The sequence below is a fragment of the Myotis daubentonii genome, chromosome 9, assembly GCF_963259705.1.
Source record: "Myotis daubentonii chromosome 9, mMyoDau2.1, whole genome shotgun sequence".
Taxonomy (NCBI): domain Eukaryota; kingdom Metazoa; phylum Chordata; class Mammalia; order Chiroptera; family Vespertilionidae; genus Myotis; species Myotis daubentonii.
The window spans coordinates 86,337,957-86,356,498 of NC_081848.1; the positions used below are offsets into that span (position 1 = coordinate 86,337,957).

The window sequence follows — 18,542 nt, forward strand, 5'->3', positions numbered from 1 at the left end:
CCGCACGCGGCCAGACGGCATCGCAGCCCATTCTCTCATGCCCAGCTCGCGGCCCGACCCCTCAGCACCAGCCTGCACACGGACGTGACCCCCCGGCACCCCGCACCCCCGTCCTGGCTCCCAGGCAGGAGCCACTGGGGCCCTGGACACACATCCACGGGCTGCGGGTCTGCAGGGCTCTCCCCTCCCGACTCGTCCCCCCAGGGACGGGCCACCCCTGACCACGCTCCCTGCCTCTCTGGGGCGCTGGGCCGAGCACCCTTCCCAGACCCGGTGCCGTGTCCGCCTCCTGCGCCGGCTCCATGGCCCGGCTCTGGGTGTTGTCTCCTACACACCGGGCCCCGCGCAGCCCCGGCCCACTGGAACACCTCCCCCCCCCCCCCCCCCCCCCCCCCGCGGAACTGGAGCCCCTGCCCCAGGAAACTCCTCCGCACACCCCAGACGCCGGCCCCTCAGTGCGGACGCTCAGAGTTAGTTTCTGGGTGCTCTTCCAGGGGCACCTCATTCCCACACTGCGTGGGGGTCCGGGCCTCGCCCGTGCCGTGGGGCCAACTAGCCGTGTGACTGTGGGCTGGGGTGCGCAAGGCCGGGAGCGGGGTGCCCGGGACCAGCGGGAGGCCCCGTGGAACAGAGGGACCAGCCGGGGTGCGTGGTGCACAGGCGCTTTTATTCACAGGCGCAGGCCCTGGCCGCGGCCGTCACAGGCCGAACCACTGGGGGACGCCGCCCCGCCGGGGGTCCTGGCGCTGCCTCTGCCGCTGCTCCTCCATCACCGCCTGGAGGTCGTCCTCCGTGGAGTCTCTGGGGCTCGGCTTCTCAGGGAAGAGATCGGGGAACGTGAAGGTCTGTCCGTGCGCCTACGGGGGGTGGGGGAGAGAGGCTGCAGCCGGCGGCGCCTGTGCGGCGGGGGGTCCCGGCCACGCGGACAGGGCCTTCCCGCCTCCCCACCCACCTGCCCACCCGGTCGGCGGGGCTCTGCTTCTGTCTGACCCAGGGAGGCTCTGTGACTCTCCCCACGGCAGCCTCTTTCGGTGCCTGCGGGCCGCCCGGGGGAGCGGGGCTGGAGGGAGGCTCAGCGAACAGGGCTCCACCGTGTGCCGCGTTGCCTGAAACCTTTTCCATCCAAAATCCCCAACGGCCTTCACCCCACTGAGGACACCCCTCCCAGCAGAGCCCTGTGACCCAACGCAAGCCACACACGAAGGGAAGCACAGGGCAGCAGCCTGCATGGGCTCGGCCCAGCTCTCGCATCTCACGCATGGCCCCCAAGTCCACCCGGACCCCCAGGCCCAGTGCCGGTGAGCCGGCCCCCAAGTCCCTAGTCAAGGGCAGGAGAAGAGGGCACCCCAGGCAGGTAGGGAGTGGGGGGCGGGGTGGGGGGCACCGTATCTGGGAAATTCTAGGAGTGAAATCAGCAAAGCGTGCTTGGATCTTGCAGACCCTTGTTTTGCAAAGAAATCTGGATTGTGGGCGGCGGCCAAGGACAGGCTGACCCGGCCCCTGTGCCCCCCGAGAACGCGAGGTTCATGCATTCGGGTCACGTGGCGCGGGAGGACTACCTTCCACGTTTCAAAACCTTTTTCCCCTTTTATAAAATACCAAAGGGCAATAGTTTACACGCAAGGCTGACGGCTCAGAGCGGGGAGGGGGTGTGTTTAATATATCGAGGTGATTCTGCTGGTTCTCTGAGGTGGGGGAACCCAAAACGACATTTTAAATATAAATACAAAGATGGCAGTTTGCAACAGCTTGGGAGAGGGCAGGGGCCCGGTGAAAAGAATCCTGTTTCTCACCAGCGACGGCGTGTGGGTGCCGACAGCGGCCCCCTTTCCAGAGAATTCCCTGGCCCTTTCACAAGCCCCCCAGCCCGCAGAGAGGAGAGGGCGGCCGGACTGCGGAAAGTACAGGAGAGCAGGGGGAGGCCACGAGGCGAGGGGGCCAGCCCGGGCGGCCCCGGAGCCCTGGGCCATTGTCTGCAAACCCGCGCCCGCAGCACCCGCAGCGCCCGCAGCACCCGCGGCACCAGCAGCACCGGCGGGCCACTCATTCCTGCGCGCTGCGTCAACAGCAGGCCCCGCGGCAGGTCAGCCACCGCGGCCCTCGCTGGAGCCGGACTCGGGGCCAGGGAGATGCTTATCAGGTTGTCAGAGGCGGAAAACATGTGGGTCTCCCACCCGGTGGGACCGGCTTTTCCCAGCAGCCGACTCAAAATAAATCTGGTGATTTGATTTGTCTTCCTGATTGACCCTCTGTGTGCCTCATAACCGCTCTGTTTTTAGGGGGCCCGAGGGGGCCCAAAGGGACAGGCCGGTGAGGATGGGCGGCCGCGGCCGGGGTCCCCACCGCGGGGGACGGGGCCGAGGAGGAGCCCCTTCGGAGGGCACGGCCCCCCTCGAGCGTTGCAGGCCCCGGGGGTGGGCTGGGGGCTGCGCATTTGGAGCACCAGGGGCTGTGCCCGGCAGGGGCCCTGGGAGCCCAGTTGGGCGGCCGGTGCTGCTGCCCGGGGCTCACAAAGGCGTCGGCGCGGCAGCTGCAGACCCCAGATCTAAGTGCTCAGTTCGGTTTTCGTGAGTGGGGGTGGGGGCCGGGCAAGAATGCGGGGCCCGGACGACTCAAAAGCCACTTGTAGCCGTAGCTCCCCGTGAAGGGCCTCGTGGCGAACGTGGACATATGGGCCGTCCACCCGCCGCCGTGAGAGACGGATGGCCGGGCCGACACCGAGGACACAGGCGTCTTTATGAGTCCAGCGGCGCCCCCCCACCCCACGGGCTGATTTTATGCACGGCAAATATTAGGCCAAATAATTACGGGGGCCCCGTTCAGGACAACAGCTGTGACTGTTTTTCAGAAAAGCTGCCACGCGGACGGGTCCCCTCACCAAGGGCCTCCGAGCAGCTGGGCTGCGGCGGCTTCGCCACAACGCTACTGCCATCTAGCGGCCGGCGCCGCGGCTCCACGCGGAGCTCGACACAGAAACGGCCAACGGGAGCCCCCCACCCCCAAACAGAGGGGCAGCTCCGGGACCCAGCGAGCGGGGCTGACCCGGGCCCTGGCAGCCTTGGGGTCAGGGGAAAGCACCCCTGAGAGCGGGAGAGGGACGCGGGAGCGAGTGCTCGACTGTCCACAGCCCTGGGCTCGGTCAGTCAGCTTGAGCGGCCGGACCCCCCTGGCCAGGCAGGAGCCACCGGGGGAACCCGGGGACTGTGCAGGTGCCCACCACCCGACGTGCCAGGGAGGGCTCTGGGCCGGGGCCCCACAGGGACGGGCGCCCGTGGCCGGCTCCCTCCCGCCTGGGAGCCGTCCCCGTCCCCTGCAGGGCCCCGAGGCCGCGCTGATCGGCGGGGTCTGGTTTCTGTCAGAGCCCAAATCCCCGGGCCTGGGTGGGCCTGCTCTGCCCGCAGCCTGTGCAAAGTTCAAAGGCTCAACAGGGCGGCCCCGAGAAGCTCCAAAGTGCCCGCCCCGCCCTCCCGCCAGCTTAGCTGTGCTTTGAACCCCAGCTCCTCACGGATCTTGTTGTGGATTAGAGCGGAGGGCAGTGGACCTTGAGATCCTGCCCCGCAAGGCCTTCCTGGGCCCCGGGCAGCGGCTGCTGCACAAACACGGCCGGCCCCCGCCCCCCGAGAGGTCACTGCCGGTCACGGCGCCCCCTGGGCCCCTGCCGCCGGGCGCGCACTCACCAGCTGCACGTAGGCCACCTTGAAGTCCGGCTTCTTCACCCTGACGTTCCTGTGGTCCCTCTTCCTGTTGGAACCTGTCGGGGGAGAAACCCGGGACTGCCAGCACGAAGCTTGAGTCCCACTAAGCCAGGCGCCCATAAAGAGACGAACCCGAGAGACTGGGTGCACGGGTGCCGGCAGGGCACACCCCAAAGGCGGCCGTGCAACCTGCGGGCCGTGCTGGGGGCGCGAGCCAGACCCCTCTCCGCTAAAACCCCCAGCGCAGGGCTTCTCGGTCAGCACAGCGGCTCCCGCGGGCTCCTCGCCTCAGACCGAAGGCCTTCAGGTCCCCGGGGAGGAAGGGGGCCGGGAAGGAACGGGGCAGGAAAAGGGGTGAAGCAGCGCTCCCAGAGGCCTCCGAGAAGTGTGACCCTGGAGGTCAGCCCGGTGCCCTGTGCCGAGAGCTAGACCCACGGAGCGGCCGCAAGGGTGAGGTGGTCAGTGGCACGGGGGGCGGGGGGTGACCCCATACGTGCGACAGGGAGCAGCCCCGCCAGGCACCCACCATGCTGCACCCTGGTCCGCACGGCGGCCACGGGCACGCTGTAAATGCGCTCCAGGTAGTTCCTCAGGTCCACCCTGGTCATCCTGGGGGAGGACAGGGCGTGTGAGCTGGGCCGGCGAACAGCAGCCGGCCTTTGGGGTGAGAGTCGCCGGGTGGCGGGGAGGACGGGGGCACGGCCTCCGCGGCCACATCAGGGAGCAGCCTCGGCCGTGGCTAGGCTGGACCCCCCCAGGGCCAGCGGCGGGCCCCTCCCATCGCTCCCCCTGCCACGTCAGCGTGGGGGTGACGGAGGGACCAGGCCCCAGGCCCCTGGTCGTCCCACTCGCCCTCCCGCTGGCCCACGCTCACGAGACGCCCGAGGCCTCGCTAAGGGGAAGGCTCCCGAGGGAAGTGGGGGTCTTCGGGTGCCCCCTGGCTGCCGGGAGCCCAGCCTGGGGGGGCGCCCCCGTCTGCAGCTCCCACCCCACCTCGAGGTCCTGACCGGCCCTTGCAGAAAGTGACTGTCCTTGGTGGGTGAGGCCCGTTCCCTTTTCGCCTTGAGCGCATCTGAAACTCCGGCCCCAGCCTCTCCTGCCCCTGCCAGCTCCCACGGGAGCGCGAGCCAAGCCTGGGCCCACCCCTGGGACAGGCACACCCTGCAGCCTGCAGCCGTGGCGACAGGAGGCCCAGAGGAGCCCCCTGGAGAGCCGCTCTGGGGACCAGGCCTAGCGTCTTGGGAAGAGCAGGGACTCGATTGGGCGGGAGGGGCAGGAGGGAAGCCCCTTGGGCTCGCCCCAGCTTCCCAGGTGCAGGGGGCCGGCGGGCTCGGCAGCGCACAGCAGGCCTCCGTCAACATTTGCAGAGCCCCCTGGGGCTGCGGCAGGAAGCCTCGCCCGTCCCTGCGGACTCACTCCATGGGGATCCGGAACTGCACGGTGTCCTCGGGCTGGGCCGTGCCCGGCCGCACCAGCTGAATGAAGAAGTTGGTGCGGAAGACACGGAGCTGCGGGTTGCCCAGCTGGTACAAGGGGTACCTGTGAGGGGGAGAGGCGTGTCCACCGGGGCCCAGAACGCCCCACGGCCCCCTCACTCCCCCACACGGGCTGCCGACCTCTGAGGCCAACCTGCAGAAAGCGCCAGCCAGTGACTCAAGGAACAAAGAGCCACCGAGAACAGGCCCCAGCCCCCAAACAGGCGGGCGGCCCGGCACGCCGGTTGCCATCCAGGGGGGGCCCCCGCGGCAGGCAGGCCCGTGCCGGCGTGAGGGGGGATGGAGTCCGCTCACGGGCACGGGCTCACCCCGCAGCGGGCACGGGTCCCTTGCACACCCCCTGGGAGGAGGACGCCAGCTCCTCCAGGACGAGTGAAGACACAGGGCTCGGGGTACACGGGGTGTTCAGTTCCTCGCCCTGCCTCCTCCACCCCGAAACCCCCCAGGGTGGGCAGAGACCCACTGCCATCACTAAACGGACCCGGGCTGCGGGCCACCCGGGCGGGCTGGGACCCAGGGGCAGATCGTGGTGGAAGGTGGGTGCTGGGGGTCTCCCCGAGGGTTCCACCCACACCCTGGGACCATCTGCAGCACCCAGCACCGGAAGGGGCTCCGTGGGCCCGAATTCCACGCTGGCTCTTGCTTCCCAAGTCTGGGGGCGTGAGGAGGCCAGGGGGTCAGAGGGCCTGGTGGGGTGTCCTGAGGGGGGCCTGGCTGAGGCAGGAGCCGTGGGGGCGACACCCCCAGGGCAGGGCTCGGGCCAGGACACCTGAACTGAAGGCTGGTACCATTCGCCGGGTGTGTGTGTGTGTGTGTGTGTGTGTGTGTGTGTGACCAGGTCGCCTTTGTGCAGGTTGGGCACCGGCAGGGGCGGGAAGGGAGCAGGTCTGAGGGTGCAGGGCCTGCTTGTTGTACCCCGAACTCCTCACGGGAGCTCAGGCTGACCCATGGCAGCACTGCAGGGGCCAGCGGCTGGCCCCCGGGTCACGTGGGAGAGCAGGGGCCCCGGCTCAGGCCTCCCACTCTCTCCAAGACCCCCACCCCCGCCTGGGGCCGGAGGGGGCCTCCGAGCTGGGGGTGGGGAGGCCCCCCAGGCTGAGCACCAGGCCCAACCCCCCAGCTCAGAGCAACTCCTGCGCTGACCACCCTCCTGCAGGCCCAGCACCCGGGGGGCCCCCTGCCCGCCCCCCCGTTTCGCAAGCACCTCGACCTCCCATCGCTCAGGCAGCGCCTGACTCTCCTCTGCTCCAAACAACGAGCTGGCTGCCCGCCAGCGGCCCTCCCGCCCGGGCCCGCGGTGACTCATCCCCATCCCACCCTCTCCCCGGCCCCGGCCCCCCGGCCCCCGGCCTCCCCTCCGGGCCCCGCCAGCCAGGCAGCACGTGCGCGCCAGCGGGCCCGCCCGGCCCCTTCCCTTCCCGCCTGCACGGCCCCGGCCTCCGGCCCGGCTGGCAGCTCCCCTCCGCGGGCCCCGCGCCTCCAGGCGCCTCCGGAAAGCAGCCCCTCCCGCCCGCGCCGCCCCCGCCCGCGCGGAGACTGCTGGCGCCTGGGCCCGGGGCGGGGGATGGGGGCGCAGAGCGGGCCGGGGCGCGCGGACCCACCCGCACCCTCCTCCCGCGCGCTGCGCTCGGTCGCGCCTCTGTCCACGCGCGGGCGGGCGGGGGCCCTCGCGGTCGGGGCCTGGGGCGCCCCGCGTGCACTTGGGGGGCGGTCAGGGCGGGGGAGGGGCCGCGATCGGGGGTGCGCGCTGCCGGCCCCCTCCCCTCCGGCCTGGGCCCCCGTCCCCTTGACCGTGACCCCCCTCCCGCCCCCCCCCCCCCGTGGGCCGCCCCACTCACAGCACGTTCCGCGCCATCGCCGGCTTCCGGTCCGCGGGCAGAGAGGCCGCGCGCGTGGCCCCGTGGCCTCCGCACAGCGCCCCCTGGTGTCCGGAGGGCGCGCCCCGCCCTGCACGGCTGCCCGGAGCTCAGTGCTCCCGCACCTGACCCCCCTCCCCGCCCCCCAGCCGGCCAGGGGTCCCCGCCGCGCCCACGCCTGTCCCCAGGCGGGCCTGGCCCCCTCTGCACCCCGCAGCCTGACACGCTCTGCAGGGCAGGGAGGGCAGAGAGGGCAGGGCAGGGGGTGCCCAGCAATCTCCAGGTGGGTGGGCATGCGGCCTGAGAGGGGCAGGCGCTGGGCCTGATGGCTGCTCCTGGGAGGGCAGGGGAGCCCCAGGGAGGCCCGGCCTGGGAGGGGCTGCAGGCCTCCCCCTGGGTGCGTGCTGATGGGAATGGCCCCAGTGGGCTCCCCAGGATGAAGGCGCAGTGAGGACGGGCCCAGGGGCAGGGTCGGGGGACCGGGCCCCAGCCTGCCTGCCTGCGGGGACAGCAGGGCTCCTGGGGGGACCGAGTCAGAAAAGCCACGTGGCCCGCGCCGGCTCGGCTCAGTGGGTAGCGCCTCGGCCTGCGGACGGAAGGGTCCCAGGTTCATTTCCGGGTCAAGGGCACGGGCCTGGGTGGCAGGTTTGGCTCCCGGCCTTTCCCTCCCCCTCCCTCCCTCCCTCTCCCTAAAAATCGATGGAAAAATGTCCTCGGTGAGGATTAACAAAGGAAACCCACTCTGGGGGCCAGGGGGAGGGGGGCGGGGGCCGGCGCTGCGTTTACGAAGTGTGGCTGAGCCCTGTTCCAGCTGGAAGGTGAGATGTTACGTGCGGAGACGTGGCCGGAAATTGGGCTCGGCGTCGTGGGTGGCTGGCGGGGGCGGTGGGAGACGCTGTGCTGGGTCTGGGGGCTCTGCTGCGGTGTGGACCCCTCAACACTCAGCCCTTGCCTCTCTGACGATCTGTCAGCCGAGCCTCCCCCAAGGCCTGGCGTTTCTGAGCACAGAGTTGGGTCCCACGCTGAGGCTGAGGCAGCGGCGCCCCGGGGAGCTGCCCGCACTTCCTCCGGCCCCCTCTGTGCCGGGTCCCCCAGGAGAGAGGTGCCCGCGAAAGCAGGCGCCCGGCTGCCTGCAAAGCCTGGTAACCCCCGTGGTGCTCATGGCCGCCAGACCTGCCCCCGAGGGGGGCTCCCTGGGTTTCTGGCCCCGGGGGGCTCCGGCAGGAAGCCAGCCGGCAGGGCCCGGTCCTGCGACCCTGCGACCCTGTGCTGTGGGTGGCAGGCTTGTCTCCGTGCCTCCCTCGGGGGCGAGGTGGTCCCCTTCTGGTCTGAAGGTGCAGCGGACGTCCGGTGACCCTGTGTGTGGCTGGCAAAGGCCGGGCAGCCCAGGCCAGGGTGGCAGGGCGGCCCCTCCCCAGCACCACCCCAGAGTGGCTTTGGCATTCCAAGCAGGCCACGCCCCCAGAGCCGGGTCACCTGCAAGTACAATGGGTCCGAGTCGCGGCCATGCTGACCGAGGAGCGTGTGCCATCCCTGCCCAGACCCAGGCCCCGCGACCTGCCGGCCCTCAGGCCCCGGCCGAAGACACCGGCCTGGCTTCCCGAGGCACGGAGGCCCCCGGGTGCCGGCCCGCCAGGGCCGATGGTCCTCCCCGGGGAGCAGCCTGAGGAGACCCGGAAGTGAGCCCGGCACCTCCTTCACGGTGACACCTACGTGCTCACAGTGTGGGCCCTTTTGTTTTTCTGAACCTGTGACTCGTCTAGTCCTGTGTTTTGCGCGTTTTCCCTCGAACGAGGAGGTGCTCTGAGCTGCATGGTGTCCTCCAAGCTCATTGCTGAGGTCCTGGCCCCGGACCTCAGAGGGGGCTGTACGTGGAGCTGGGATCTTTAAAGCAGTCACGGTGGGTCCTGATCTTACAGGTCTGGGGGCCTTCGGCGAAGAGGAGACGAGGACACAGACACACACGGGGACGACCCTGTGGGGACACAGGATGGAGACGCAGCCACGCGCCCAGGAGAGGTCTCGGAGCCAGCCCTGCGACACCCGGGTCTCCCACCCCAGCCGCCGGGACCCGACGGTGAGTGTCTCTGGTTTAAGACGCCGCCCTGGCACTTGGCTGTGGCCGCCCTGGCAAACCTCTCCGGGTGTCCGAGTTCCCTGTGGGTTTCCACGTGCGTTCACCGTGTTCATGATGTGACCCTCTGGTCGTATTTGCTCAGCACATTCGCTCAGTTGGTCGTTTGCCTTTTAATTGCTCAAACCAGCTCTAGTGTTGTCCCCCGGACCTACAGCCCCAGCTCGCACACCTCTCCCCCACAGCCTGAGGGTGAGCACGTCCCTCACCCCTGAGGGGCCCCAGGGCCTCTGCCACGGCTTCTCCCTTCCCTCCCCACCCTTCCTCCCCCCATTCCCCAGCGCCCGTGACCTGGTCAGCCTGCACGCTATAGAGTTTCCCATAAATGGAAGTACAGTATATACGCTCTCTTGTTTGGCTGCTTTCCCCGGCATAGCTATTGTGGGACTCATTTGTGCCTTGCGTGCGTCGGGCCGCATTCCTCTGGCTGCCATGGTATGGACACACCACAGCTTGTTTATCCATTCCCTGTTGATGGACATTTGGGCTGTTTCCAGTTTTCGACGATGAAAAACAAAGCGGTATTTACATTCATGTGAAAGTCTTTACAAGGACAAACATTTCCTTTTCTCATGGGTAAATGCTTAGAAGGAGAATGACTTAGATCACATGGGAGGTTTATGTTTAACTGTTTTAAGAAAAAGAGACATTGCCAACTGATTCGTTTCACATTTCTGCTCGCGAGGTGGGGCCCCCCACCCCCCGCGGACCCTGGTGTGCTGGGCTTGCAAGCGCCAGGGTCCTGAGAGCGGGGCGTCCTGTGATCTTAGTTCGTGCCTCCCCCGTGACCCGGGGCCCCCCACCCTGCAGTTTTCACATGGCCACTTGCCGTTCCTTTATCTTGTTAATGAGGTATCACTTCTACTCTTTGGCCCATTTTTTAAAAAAACCCGGTTGTTTTTTTTCTCATTATGAAGTGTCTGCGCTTTTTGGTACAATTCTTGTTCGTTTCCCCCCTTTTTTCGAGAGGACTTTATATCTTCTGGGTCAGGCCTGGGTGAACTGTTTGCTTGGCAAAGATTTCCTTCCACCCGGGGCCTTAGATTTCCATTCTCTTGATGAAATTCTCTTAGATTTTCATTCTCTCGTCTTAGATGTCCATTCTCTTAGATTTTCATTGAAAGAGCAAGTGCTAAACATGTTTGAGGCCTCGTAACGCACCAGCTTGCTTTTCCAGGGGCCTGTGCTTTCGGCCTGGCGTCCGGGCGATCTTGGCCTGGCACGCGCTCCAAGGCGGTCTCCCGCGTGTCCGGTCCTCGCCTCGTATGTGGGCCTGTGACCCATTTTGAGTTCAACTTTGGCTAGAGGGTGAGGTCTGATTCCAAATCGTTGCTATCGCCAGTGTTGCCCGTGGACGTCCCAGGTCCCCGCACGATGCCCCGGACAAGGGGTCATCCCTGCGGAAGTGGGAGCGTGTCTCCGGGCCCGTTCTTTTATCCTCGGCTCTCCTGGAATAGCTTGACACCGAGACCGGTCTCCTTTTGGTTACCCTCATCCTGTGCTGATTCTTAGGACGCGAGCTCACCTTCGTTCTTCTTTCTCGGGGTTGTTTGGACGGCGCTGGGTCCCCCGCACGTTCACGGGAATGGTGGACGCGGTCGTGGAACGCTGCTGGGACTCTGACTGGGGTTGCACTGAACCTAGAGACTAAGAGGCGGGACAGCCGACGTCCCCGCCGTCTTGACTGACCCTCCCCATCCACGAGTCTGTCGCCCCCTCTCTCTCTCACCAATGTTTTCTATGACTCCAAGCGCAGCTCCTTGTACCCTTTTGCCAGGCGTCCCTCTTGGGGGGAACACTGCTGGGAAGGGGTTTTGTTTTGAAGGTCACCGCCCCATTGCTCAGGCCCATCTGGTAGAAACGCCCCGAGACCAGCATGTGTGCAGAGACCTTGCCGAGCTCACTCCGGTCCTCGTCCCTCTTCCCGGAGGCCCCGTCATGTTGGCTGTGCAGGGTGTCCGTCACTCCCACCCGCACCGTCTTTTCCTGTCTCGTGGTAGCGAGCCCCTCCAGTGGGTGCCCGGTGGACTCCCTCGCCCTGGCCCTGTTCGCAGCGAGAGCACTTCCACGCTTTCCCCGGGGGGCGGGGGGGGGGGGACGTGTGAGAGCGAGGGAGCTCCTCATTCGCGAGAGCCTTTTTGTGTGTGTGTGTGTGTGTGTGTGTGTGTGTGAGACTTAGGAACGCGTGTTGAATTTTGTCAAATGCTCTTTCTGCGCCTCTCGAGCTGATCATACGGGCTTTTTCCGTTTTCAGTTTGTGAACGTGGTGAGTTGCTCAGATGGTCTGAGTGTCAGACCAGCCCTGCGTCCCTGGGGTAAGCCACGCTTGGTCCCGACGGGCCTCCCGCTCAGCCACTGCTGGGCCCCCTTGGCTAGCGTTGTGTTTGGAATGTGTGCGCCCAGGCGTCTGAGGGCGGCTGGTCTGCAGCCTCCTTCTCTCATCCTGCCCGTGGTGCTGGAGTCCGAGTGATGCCGGCCCCACAGAATGAGCTGTAAGGGGGTCCCTCACTCCCAGTGCTGGGAAGAGTCTGTAATTGCTACCATGGCTCCCCCTCCTCCTTTTCGTGGTGGGTAGGATCCACCCGTGAAGCCGTCGAGGCCTGGAGTTTTCTTTGTGGGGAAGTTTCTTTTGTTGTTGTTTTTTGTTTTTTAATCCTTATCTGAGGATATTTTTTCCATTGGAAGGGAGGGAGGGGGAGAGAGAGAGAGAGAGAGAGAGAGAGGGAAACATCCCCGTGAAGGGAGGCACATGGACTGGTTGCCTCCTGCACATGCCCCGGCTGGGGCTGGGGATCGAACCTGCAACCCAGGTCTGTGCCCTTGACCGGGAATCGAACCCAAGAGCCTTCGGTGCTCGGGCAGGCGCGCTAACCCCTGAGCACCGGCCGGGGCTGCCGCTTTTTCCGTGGGAAGTTTTTCCCTGCACGACCGAGTCTTTGGTAGCTGCGGGTGTGCTTGGGTTCTCCCTTGCTTTCCTTTCTTAGGTGGTGTTTTTTACGAAATGTGGCTGTTCCTTCGCACCCATCCAACCGACTGGCATAAGGTTGCTCACACTCTGGCCTCATGGCTCCTTAATGCCCCCCCCCGCCCCCCGGGTCGATGGCCCCCTCGCTCCTGAGGCCGGCACTGTCTGCTCTCTCTCTGTCCCTCTTCTGCTCAGATGGATTCGAGGGTTGCCAGTGTGTGTCTGTCAGTGTGTGAAGCTTTGGTTTTATTTTTATGTATTTGTTTTTTAAATATGTTGTTTTTTTCTTTAATTTCAGAGAGGAAGGGAGAGGGAGAGAAAGATAGAAACATCCATGATGAGAGACAATCACGGATCGGCCGCCCCCTGCACGCCCCACGCTGGGGATGGAGCCCGCAACCCCTGCATGTGCCCCGACCGGGAATCGAACCCTGCCCTCCTGGTTCATAGGTCGACACTCAACCCCTGAGCTATGCTGGCCGGGCTTGGCTTTATTTTCTTTAAGTTTTTCTATTGTTTTTATGTTTCCCGCTTCATCTGTATCATAGCCTTTCTGGTGCTTTCTTAGGCTTTAACTTGCATTTCCCCGCTATGCTCCTTAAGGAGGGAGCTGGGATCGGGGACCGAGGCCCCTCTCTCCCCCCTCCGCCGGCGCTGGCGGGTGGACTTGGCCCCAGCGCTGCCTCCGTGGCACTCCCCCGCCCGCACTCGTTCTGGCGAGAGCTCTTCCTGAGGCCCCTCTTTGCTTTCCTTCCCCTCATGGATCATTTAGAAGTGTGTTATTTCGATTCCAAATACTTGAGCGTTTTCCAAGGATCTTTCTGTTATTGATTTATAATTTAATTCCTGATGGTCCAAGAACATAATCCGTGGGACTTGAACCCTCCTCAACTTATTAAGTCTTGTTTTATGGCCCAGAACGCGGTCTGTATCCGTGAGCGTCCCGTGTGCACGGGAAGGAATGTGCTGGGTGGAGTGTTCCATCGGCTCGCGGGCGGGCGGGCGGTGGGCGGGCGGGCTGGCAGCCGCGAGGCCCCCTCTGTGCTCGCTCGGTTTCTGCCTGCACGTCCCGTTAACCATTGCGGGGGGCTCTGCCCCACTGGAGCTGCGCCCTGTTTCTCCTCTCAGAGCACCGCTGTCGGCTTCACGTATATTTTGAAGGGACCGTGTGTCTTCATATTTATTTTTAATCTTTAAATATATGTATTTGTATTGATCTCAGAGAGGAAAGGAGAGGGAGAGAGAGAAGGAAACATCAGTGAGGAGAGAGAATCACGGACCGGCTGCCTCCTGCACGCCCCACACCGGGGATGGAGCCCGCAACCCGGGCCTGGGCCCTGACCGGGAATCGAACCCTGACCTCCTGGTTCCTAGGCCCACGCTCCCCCTCTGTGCCCCGCCGGCCGGCCAGGCTGTGTCTTCACATTTAAAGTGTGTCCCTAGGCGCCAGCTAGACCCTTCCCAGCCGTGGCCAGTTTCCTCTGAGCACAGGCCGGTCAGTCGGGCTCTGCTGCCCTGAGGACCCCCGCGGCTCTCTCCTCGCGGATCCTCCGTCCGATGAGCTTTCCTGCCTGGTCTCCCTATACCTCCGTGCTCTCTCGTCAGCTCAGGGGTGCAGTGGGGCTCCCCCTCCGTGCCCCCTTCCTGCACCCAGGCCTGAACACTCCCCAGGAAGCGAGCCGGGCAGCTGTGGGACGCGCCCCGACCTCGCTGCTCACTGCCTAATGGTCCGTGTGGTTTTCACCGGTTTGTCTTGCTAGCTGCTCGGTGGGGTGTTTCGGCCGGAGGATGATGTGCCCCCGTGACCCCACCTCGTCTGGCAGCGATGAACGCTGTTTGATGTACGGCAACTGAACCGTTTTAAGCAGAGAGATTTACAGAGCTCGCCGTGGCCTTCCACGGCCGGTGAGCTCGGAACGCCGATCCGCCGCCTCCTCTCTCCTCCGGTTTCGTTTCTGACAGCCTCCTCCCACGTCGAACTCTCTCCCCTCCCGGCACGTGCTGGTATGGGCTGCGGAGGGAGGGACACGCTCTTGGCCTTTGTCCTCCACACACATGTGATGCCCTCAGCCGCCTTTGGTAACCAGCCCGCCACCACCCCGTCCTTGGTGGAGACACCCCAGATTCTTGTGTACCCGGTGATCACGCCGGTGAACACTGTGGCACAGGGAGAAGCTGTGCAGCCTCCGAAAGTAGAGGTGTTGGGGTTGTGAGTCCGACTGGTAGCAACGGGGTAGTGGCTGGGTGTCCCTGTGTGGCACCCACTCTGCACTCCCATTGGCTGCATGTCCCTGTGTGGCACCCACTCTGCACCCCCGTTGGCTGTGTGTCCCTGTGGCACCCGCTCTGCACCCCCGTTGGCCCCCCTGGAAAATGCAGATGTGAGGGCATCACCACCTCGGCCTGACCCTGGTGCCGGGCACCCAGCACCCGCCTTTGAATCCACTCTCCATTCCCTGCACATCGAATCCGCTCTTGGTTTTCACCTCGGTCTTCGAGCTTCCTGCCCGTTCTCCCTTCCCAGGCGTCTGACATTCATCCGTCCGCCCCCACCCCCGGCCGGGCCCCAGATAGATCTCATCAGAATCGGCTGGGGAAGCTGGCAGCTCTATACATTGATCGGGAAGAGCCGATTCTCGTAAACTTCCTGCCAGAGCAGGATGTGTGCGTTCCCTCCTCTCCCGTTTGTTTATACGTTTCTCATTAGCGGGTGTCCTGTCCCTCCTGCAGCCCCGGGTCCTGGGAGGGGGAGGGCCGTGCCGTGTCTCCCTGCGCCTGGCCCCGCCGGCTTTTGTTTGGGAGTGAAGTGTGTTACCCACTTTATCTCCGCACAGGCCGGCTGGAAGGCAGGCCGCGATATGGACGTGAAATATGTGTGCTGCGTCTGGCGGCTTTCCTGCGGCCTCTCATCATTCTGAAAGCTCTTCCGCTGGTGCTGGGGCGGGAAGGGCCGCGGGCCCCCTCCTCCCAGGCCTATTCGTCTGATTTCCGTTTCACGTCGCCCGCATTGTCTCTGGTTTCCAGCCCCGGCCTGAGCCCTAATGGTAAAAGCAGGCGTCCTTGCTGGGTTCCTGTCTCGGCCTGGAATGCGCCGGCCGGTCGGCCGCACAGGCAGATAGCGGAAGCGCCTGGCCACCGCCTTCCCTCGTTTCTGCAGGTTTTGTGCTCAGAAGCGAGGGCTGACCCTCAGCAAAGGCCCTTTCCCGGTGGTTCACTGCCCTGAGCAGCGCGAGCTGCTCTGGGAGGGAGGATGGGAATAGGGAGGGGAAAAAAAAAAAAGAATAGGAGGGGACTGCTGCACCCCCAGCCCCGGGCCCCAGCCCCCAGCCCCGGGCCTACGAACAAGACGTGACCAGCCCTGTCCCGCGCCCGCTCGGGCGAACCCCACCCGCCCGCCCGAGGGGCCCATCCATCTGAGCCGTGTGCTCCTCACATCCAGGCGCACATAACTCACTGTCAGGCTGAGAAATGGTGTGTCAGGGATAGCACGCTCCCCTGTCCCAGCAGCTCGCTCACCACCCGGGGCCCTGCTTTCAAGATTTTGGCAGAGGCTGCGGGAGCTGCGGGTCCTTGTTTTAACCCTGCAGGCCCCGGGAGGAGCACGGCACGCAGGAGGGTGGCAGCTGCTCGGACCGTGTGTGGGGGTCCCCGTGTGGGGGCAGCAGCCACGTGGGCCCGGCTGGCAGCCCACGGCCCCCTGACCCCGGCGCCGTGTGCCAGCTCCCGCCACCACGGTTTTCTTGCGCGTGTGGCTCTTCCCGGCCACGGGCACTGTTGAGGCACAGCCCAGGCCCGTCGTCGTGGCGAGGGGCCCGCGGTCAGGCGTTTCGGGCGGCGTCTTCACGGGATTTGGGCCGGAATATCGCTCGGTGGCCTTTTTCCTAACGGCCCCTGACCTTCCCCCTGCGGGCGCGGGGGCCGACCCTCCTGGGGGCCGTGCGGACGCCCCCACCACGTGGCTGCGGGGCCTTCTGACCCAGAGAAGCTCTCGGTCCCTCACCGCGTTCTCCTGGCGTCGGTTCCCCTCGGTTCTGCGGGCTGGGGCCCTGTGAGCGGGGCCTTGGGGCGTTCTCCTGCCATCTCTCTCCTCAAGGCCCGATGTAGGTCTTCAGACGGCCAGGGCCCGAGCGGGCGGGGGGCGTGCACGGGGGCAGCGCCTTCACTTTCTCATCCTCGACCCCACGGCTGCTCCAGGCGCCCGCGCCCCCCCCCGAATCTGTGGGGTGTTCCCATGTCCCTGGGGACCCCACCTTAGGGGTCCAGAGGAGAGTGTGTTTTTCTTGCCTACGAGTGGTTTCGTTTTAAGTTTTTTTTCTCGTTCCACAGCTCCGGCTGCGACACCCGGGTGAAGGCGAGCCGAGCTGGCCACTCAGAAAGGTGCCTCTTCAGGGGCAGTGATTGTTCGAAGTGGATAACTCTGAAGAACAGCAGTACTGCGAGACTCTCGCCCGCCGGCGGGGCTCAGGGGCTGAGCATCGACCTAGGAACCAGGAGGTCAGGGTTTGATTCCCAGTCAGGGGACAGGCCCGGGGTTGCGGGCTGGATCCCCAGTGGGGGGCGTGCGGGAGGCAGCTGATCCGTGACTCTCATCGTGGATGTTCCTATCTCTCCCTTCCTCTCTGAAATCAATAAAACTGTATTTACAAAAACATATTAACAAAAAAGGACTCTGGGCCCCGAGTGAAGTTGGCCTTGGTGAGTGGACACTGACGTCTGGGAGGGTCGATGCCCGAATGCACAGCCGCTGAGCTCAGGAGAGGGCTGGACACACACCTGGGGACCCCGTGTCCTGCCCCAGAACTGCCCCCCCATATCCTCGCATCTTCAGGGGCACGTGGTGGGTCACGGGGTGGCCTCCGCCATTACGGCGCGCTGTCCAGAGGTGCCTGCCTGTCCGTGGGCACTGACTCGTGCTCCTCCCACCGCTCTGGCCAGTCGTGCAGCCGTGTCCACGCGACGGTGAGAGCGTCCCGAGAACCTGGGCGGGTAAGGTCCCTCCCGACAGTGACCGTGAGGTGGGAACTGGGAAGTGGACAGTCCTGCCTCACTCCTGATTTCAACGGGAACCTTCTAACATTTCCCCCCTGAGAGGTTTTCGTAGGTTTTTGGGAGCTGCCTTCCTGAGGCCGAGGAGCTTGGCTGGGAATTTTCTTTGCTGTGTTCTGCTTTATCCCATCACCCGCCCGCCCCTCCGGCCCCTGGCCTTTAGACGGTGTCGTACATGGATGGCCACAGGGGCCGTTTGCTGATACAAAGCTATCTCAGCGCCCGAGAGGCACCCCGCGGTCCGGACGTGATTTTGAAAAGTTCTCAGTGCTTTGTGGCGGGGAGATATTAACTGCTGGTTCAGCATCTTTAAAATGAAACCAGTCTGTTCCGGCTTCTCTCCGCCTTCCCTGAGTCCGGCCGTGGTCACGTTTCCCGGGGAAGCTGGCCATTTTATCTGGTTTTGCCAGAGATTGTCCGGAGCCGCGTGTGGCGCCCTGGGACTCCCCCTTCGCCCTGCGGTGCCTCGGGGTGCCCCCTCCTCATGCTCACGTGCGCGCCTTCCCTTCCTGGTTAGTTACTGCAGCGTGAGCTCGTTTGCAGAACCCATTTTAACGTTGTTGGTCTTGTCCGCGGGTTTTGTGCGTGTTTTTGTTTTGTTTTATCTCCTTTTCCTTATCATTTGCCTGCTGTTTTTTTTTGTTTTTTTTTTTTAACTTGAGGCGTTGGGTTCATTGTCTGCTGTTTTGCAGTCGATGCCGAACTTGTTAAAACCGGGGGCCCTTTCCCCTTTCCTGCCATGAGACCCAGGCCCCAGTGTTGCCCGCCCGCCCAGCCCTGCGGCCCCAGCGTGTCTGGTCCTTGGGGTCGAAAGTGCTTCCCACTTTGCGTTCGAGTCCGTCTTTGACGCTGGAACTACCCGGCCGTGGTTTTGCGTCTCTGAGCATCTGCCCCCTATGAGCGTCCTCGGTTCTGCCGGGGCTGCGGAGGGGGGACCGTGGCTGGGGCCCACCCGTCAGAGACCCAGCTTCCTCCGCGTCCTCGTCTCCACGGCACACGCTCCCAGGCACGGCCCTCGGTCAGCGTCTGCGGTCAGGCCCCCGGGGCCCGGGGCCTCCCCACTCGCAGGGACTCCCAGGTGGCTTTGCAGCCCCCCTCTGCTCCAGCTGTCGCTCCCCCCTGGTTCTGCCCTTCCCCACGAAGCTCACATCACCCTGAGCCCGTGGAGCCCTGGCCAGCCGCCTCCGCTCCTGGGTGCCGCTGTGCCCCGGGGCAGCGTCTGCCTGCTGTCAGCACGGTGCTGCTCAATTGCCTTGTCACACAAGCCGGGGCGCAGGGCCTGGTGGTGGCACAGGCCGGGGGCCTGGCACGTATCACAGCGCCGCGTGTCTCCCTCGCTGCGACCGCGCG

The 18,542-nt window shown here is 65.1% G+C and overlaps 1 protein-coding gene and 1 long non-coding RNA gene across 7 annotated transcripts; one reads left to right on the forward strand and one right to left on the reverse strand.

Moving 5' to 3' along the window:
• Positions 1-650: 650 nt before the first annotated feature.
• On the reverse strand, positions 651-7,161 carry MRPL23 (mitochondrial ribosomal protein L23). 6 transcript variants are annotated; one of them, XM_059710569.1, is made up of 5 exons: positions 7,030-7,161; positions 5,112-5,234; positions 4,222-4,304; positions 3,678-3,751; positions 651-857 (listed from the first exon to the last, which is right to left on the reverse strand). In XM_059710569.1, the coding sequence occupies exons 1-5, from the start codon at positions 7,044-7,046 to the stop codon at positions 699-701; spliced, it is 456 nt and encodes a 151-aa protein (XP_059566552.1). In that variant the 5' UTR covers positions 7,047-7,161; the 3' UTR covers positions 651-698. The 6 variants fall into 6 exon arrangements, with proteins under 6 accessions (XP_059566552.1, XP_059566556.1, XP_059566555.1 ...); XM_059710573.1 differs by lacking the exon at positions 7,030-7,161 and adding an exon at positions 6,793-6,800; XM_059710572.1 differs by lacking the exon at positions 7,030-7,161 and adding an exon at positions 6,396-6,405.
• Positions 7,162-8,656: 1,495 nt separating this feature from the next.
• LOC132242353 (uncharacterized) lies at positions 8,657-16,788 on the forward strand. Its single transcript, XR_009454560.1, has 3 exons — positions 8,657-8,726; positions 8,967-9,124; positions 16,473-16,788. It is a non-coding gene; the product is annotated as an uncharacterized LOC132242353 (long non-coding RNA).
• Positions 16,789-18,542: the final 1,754 nt, after the last annotated feature.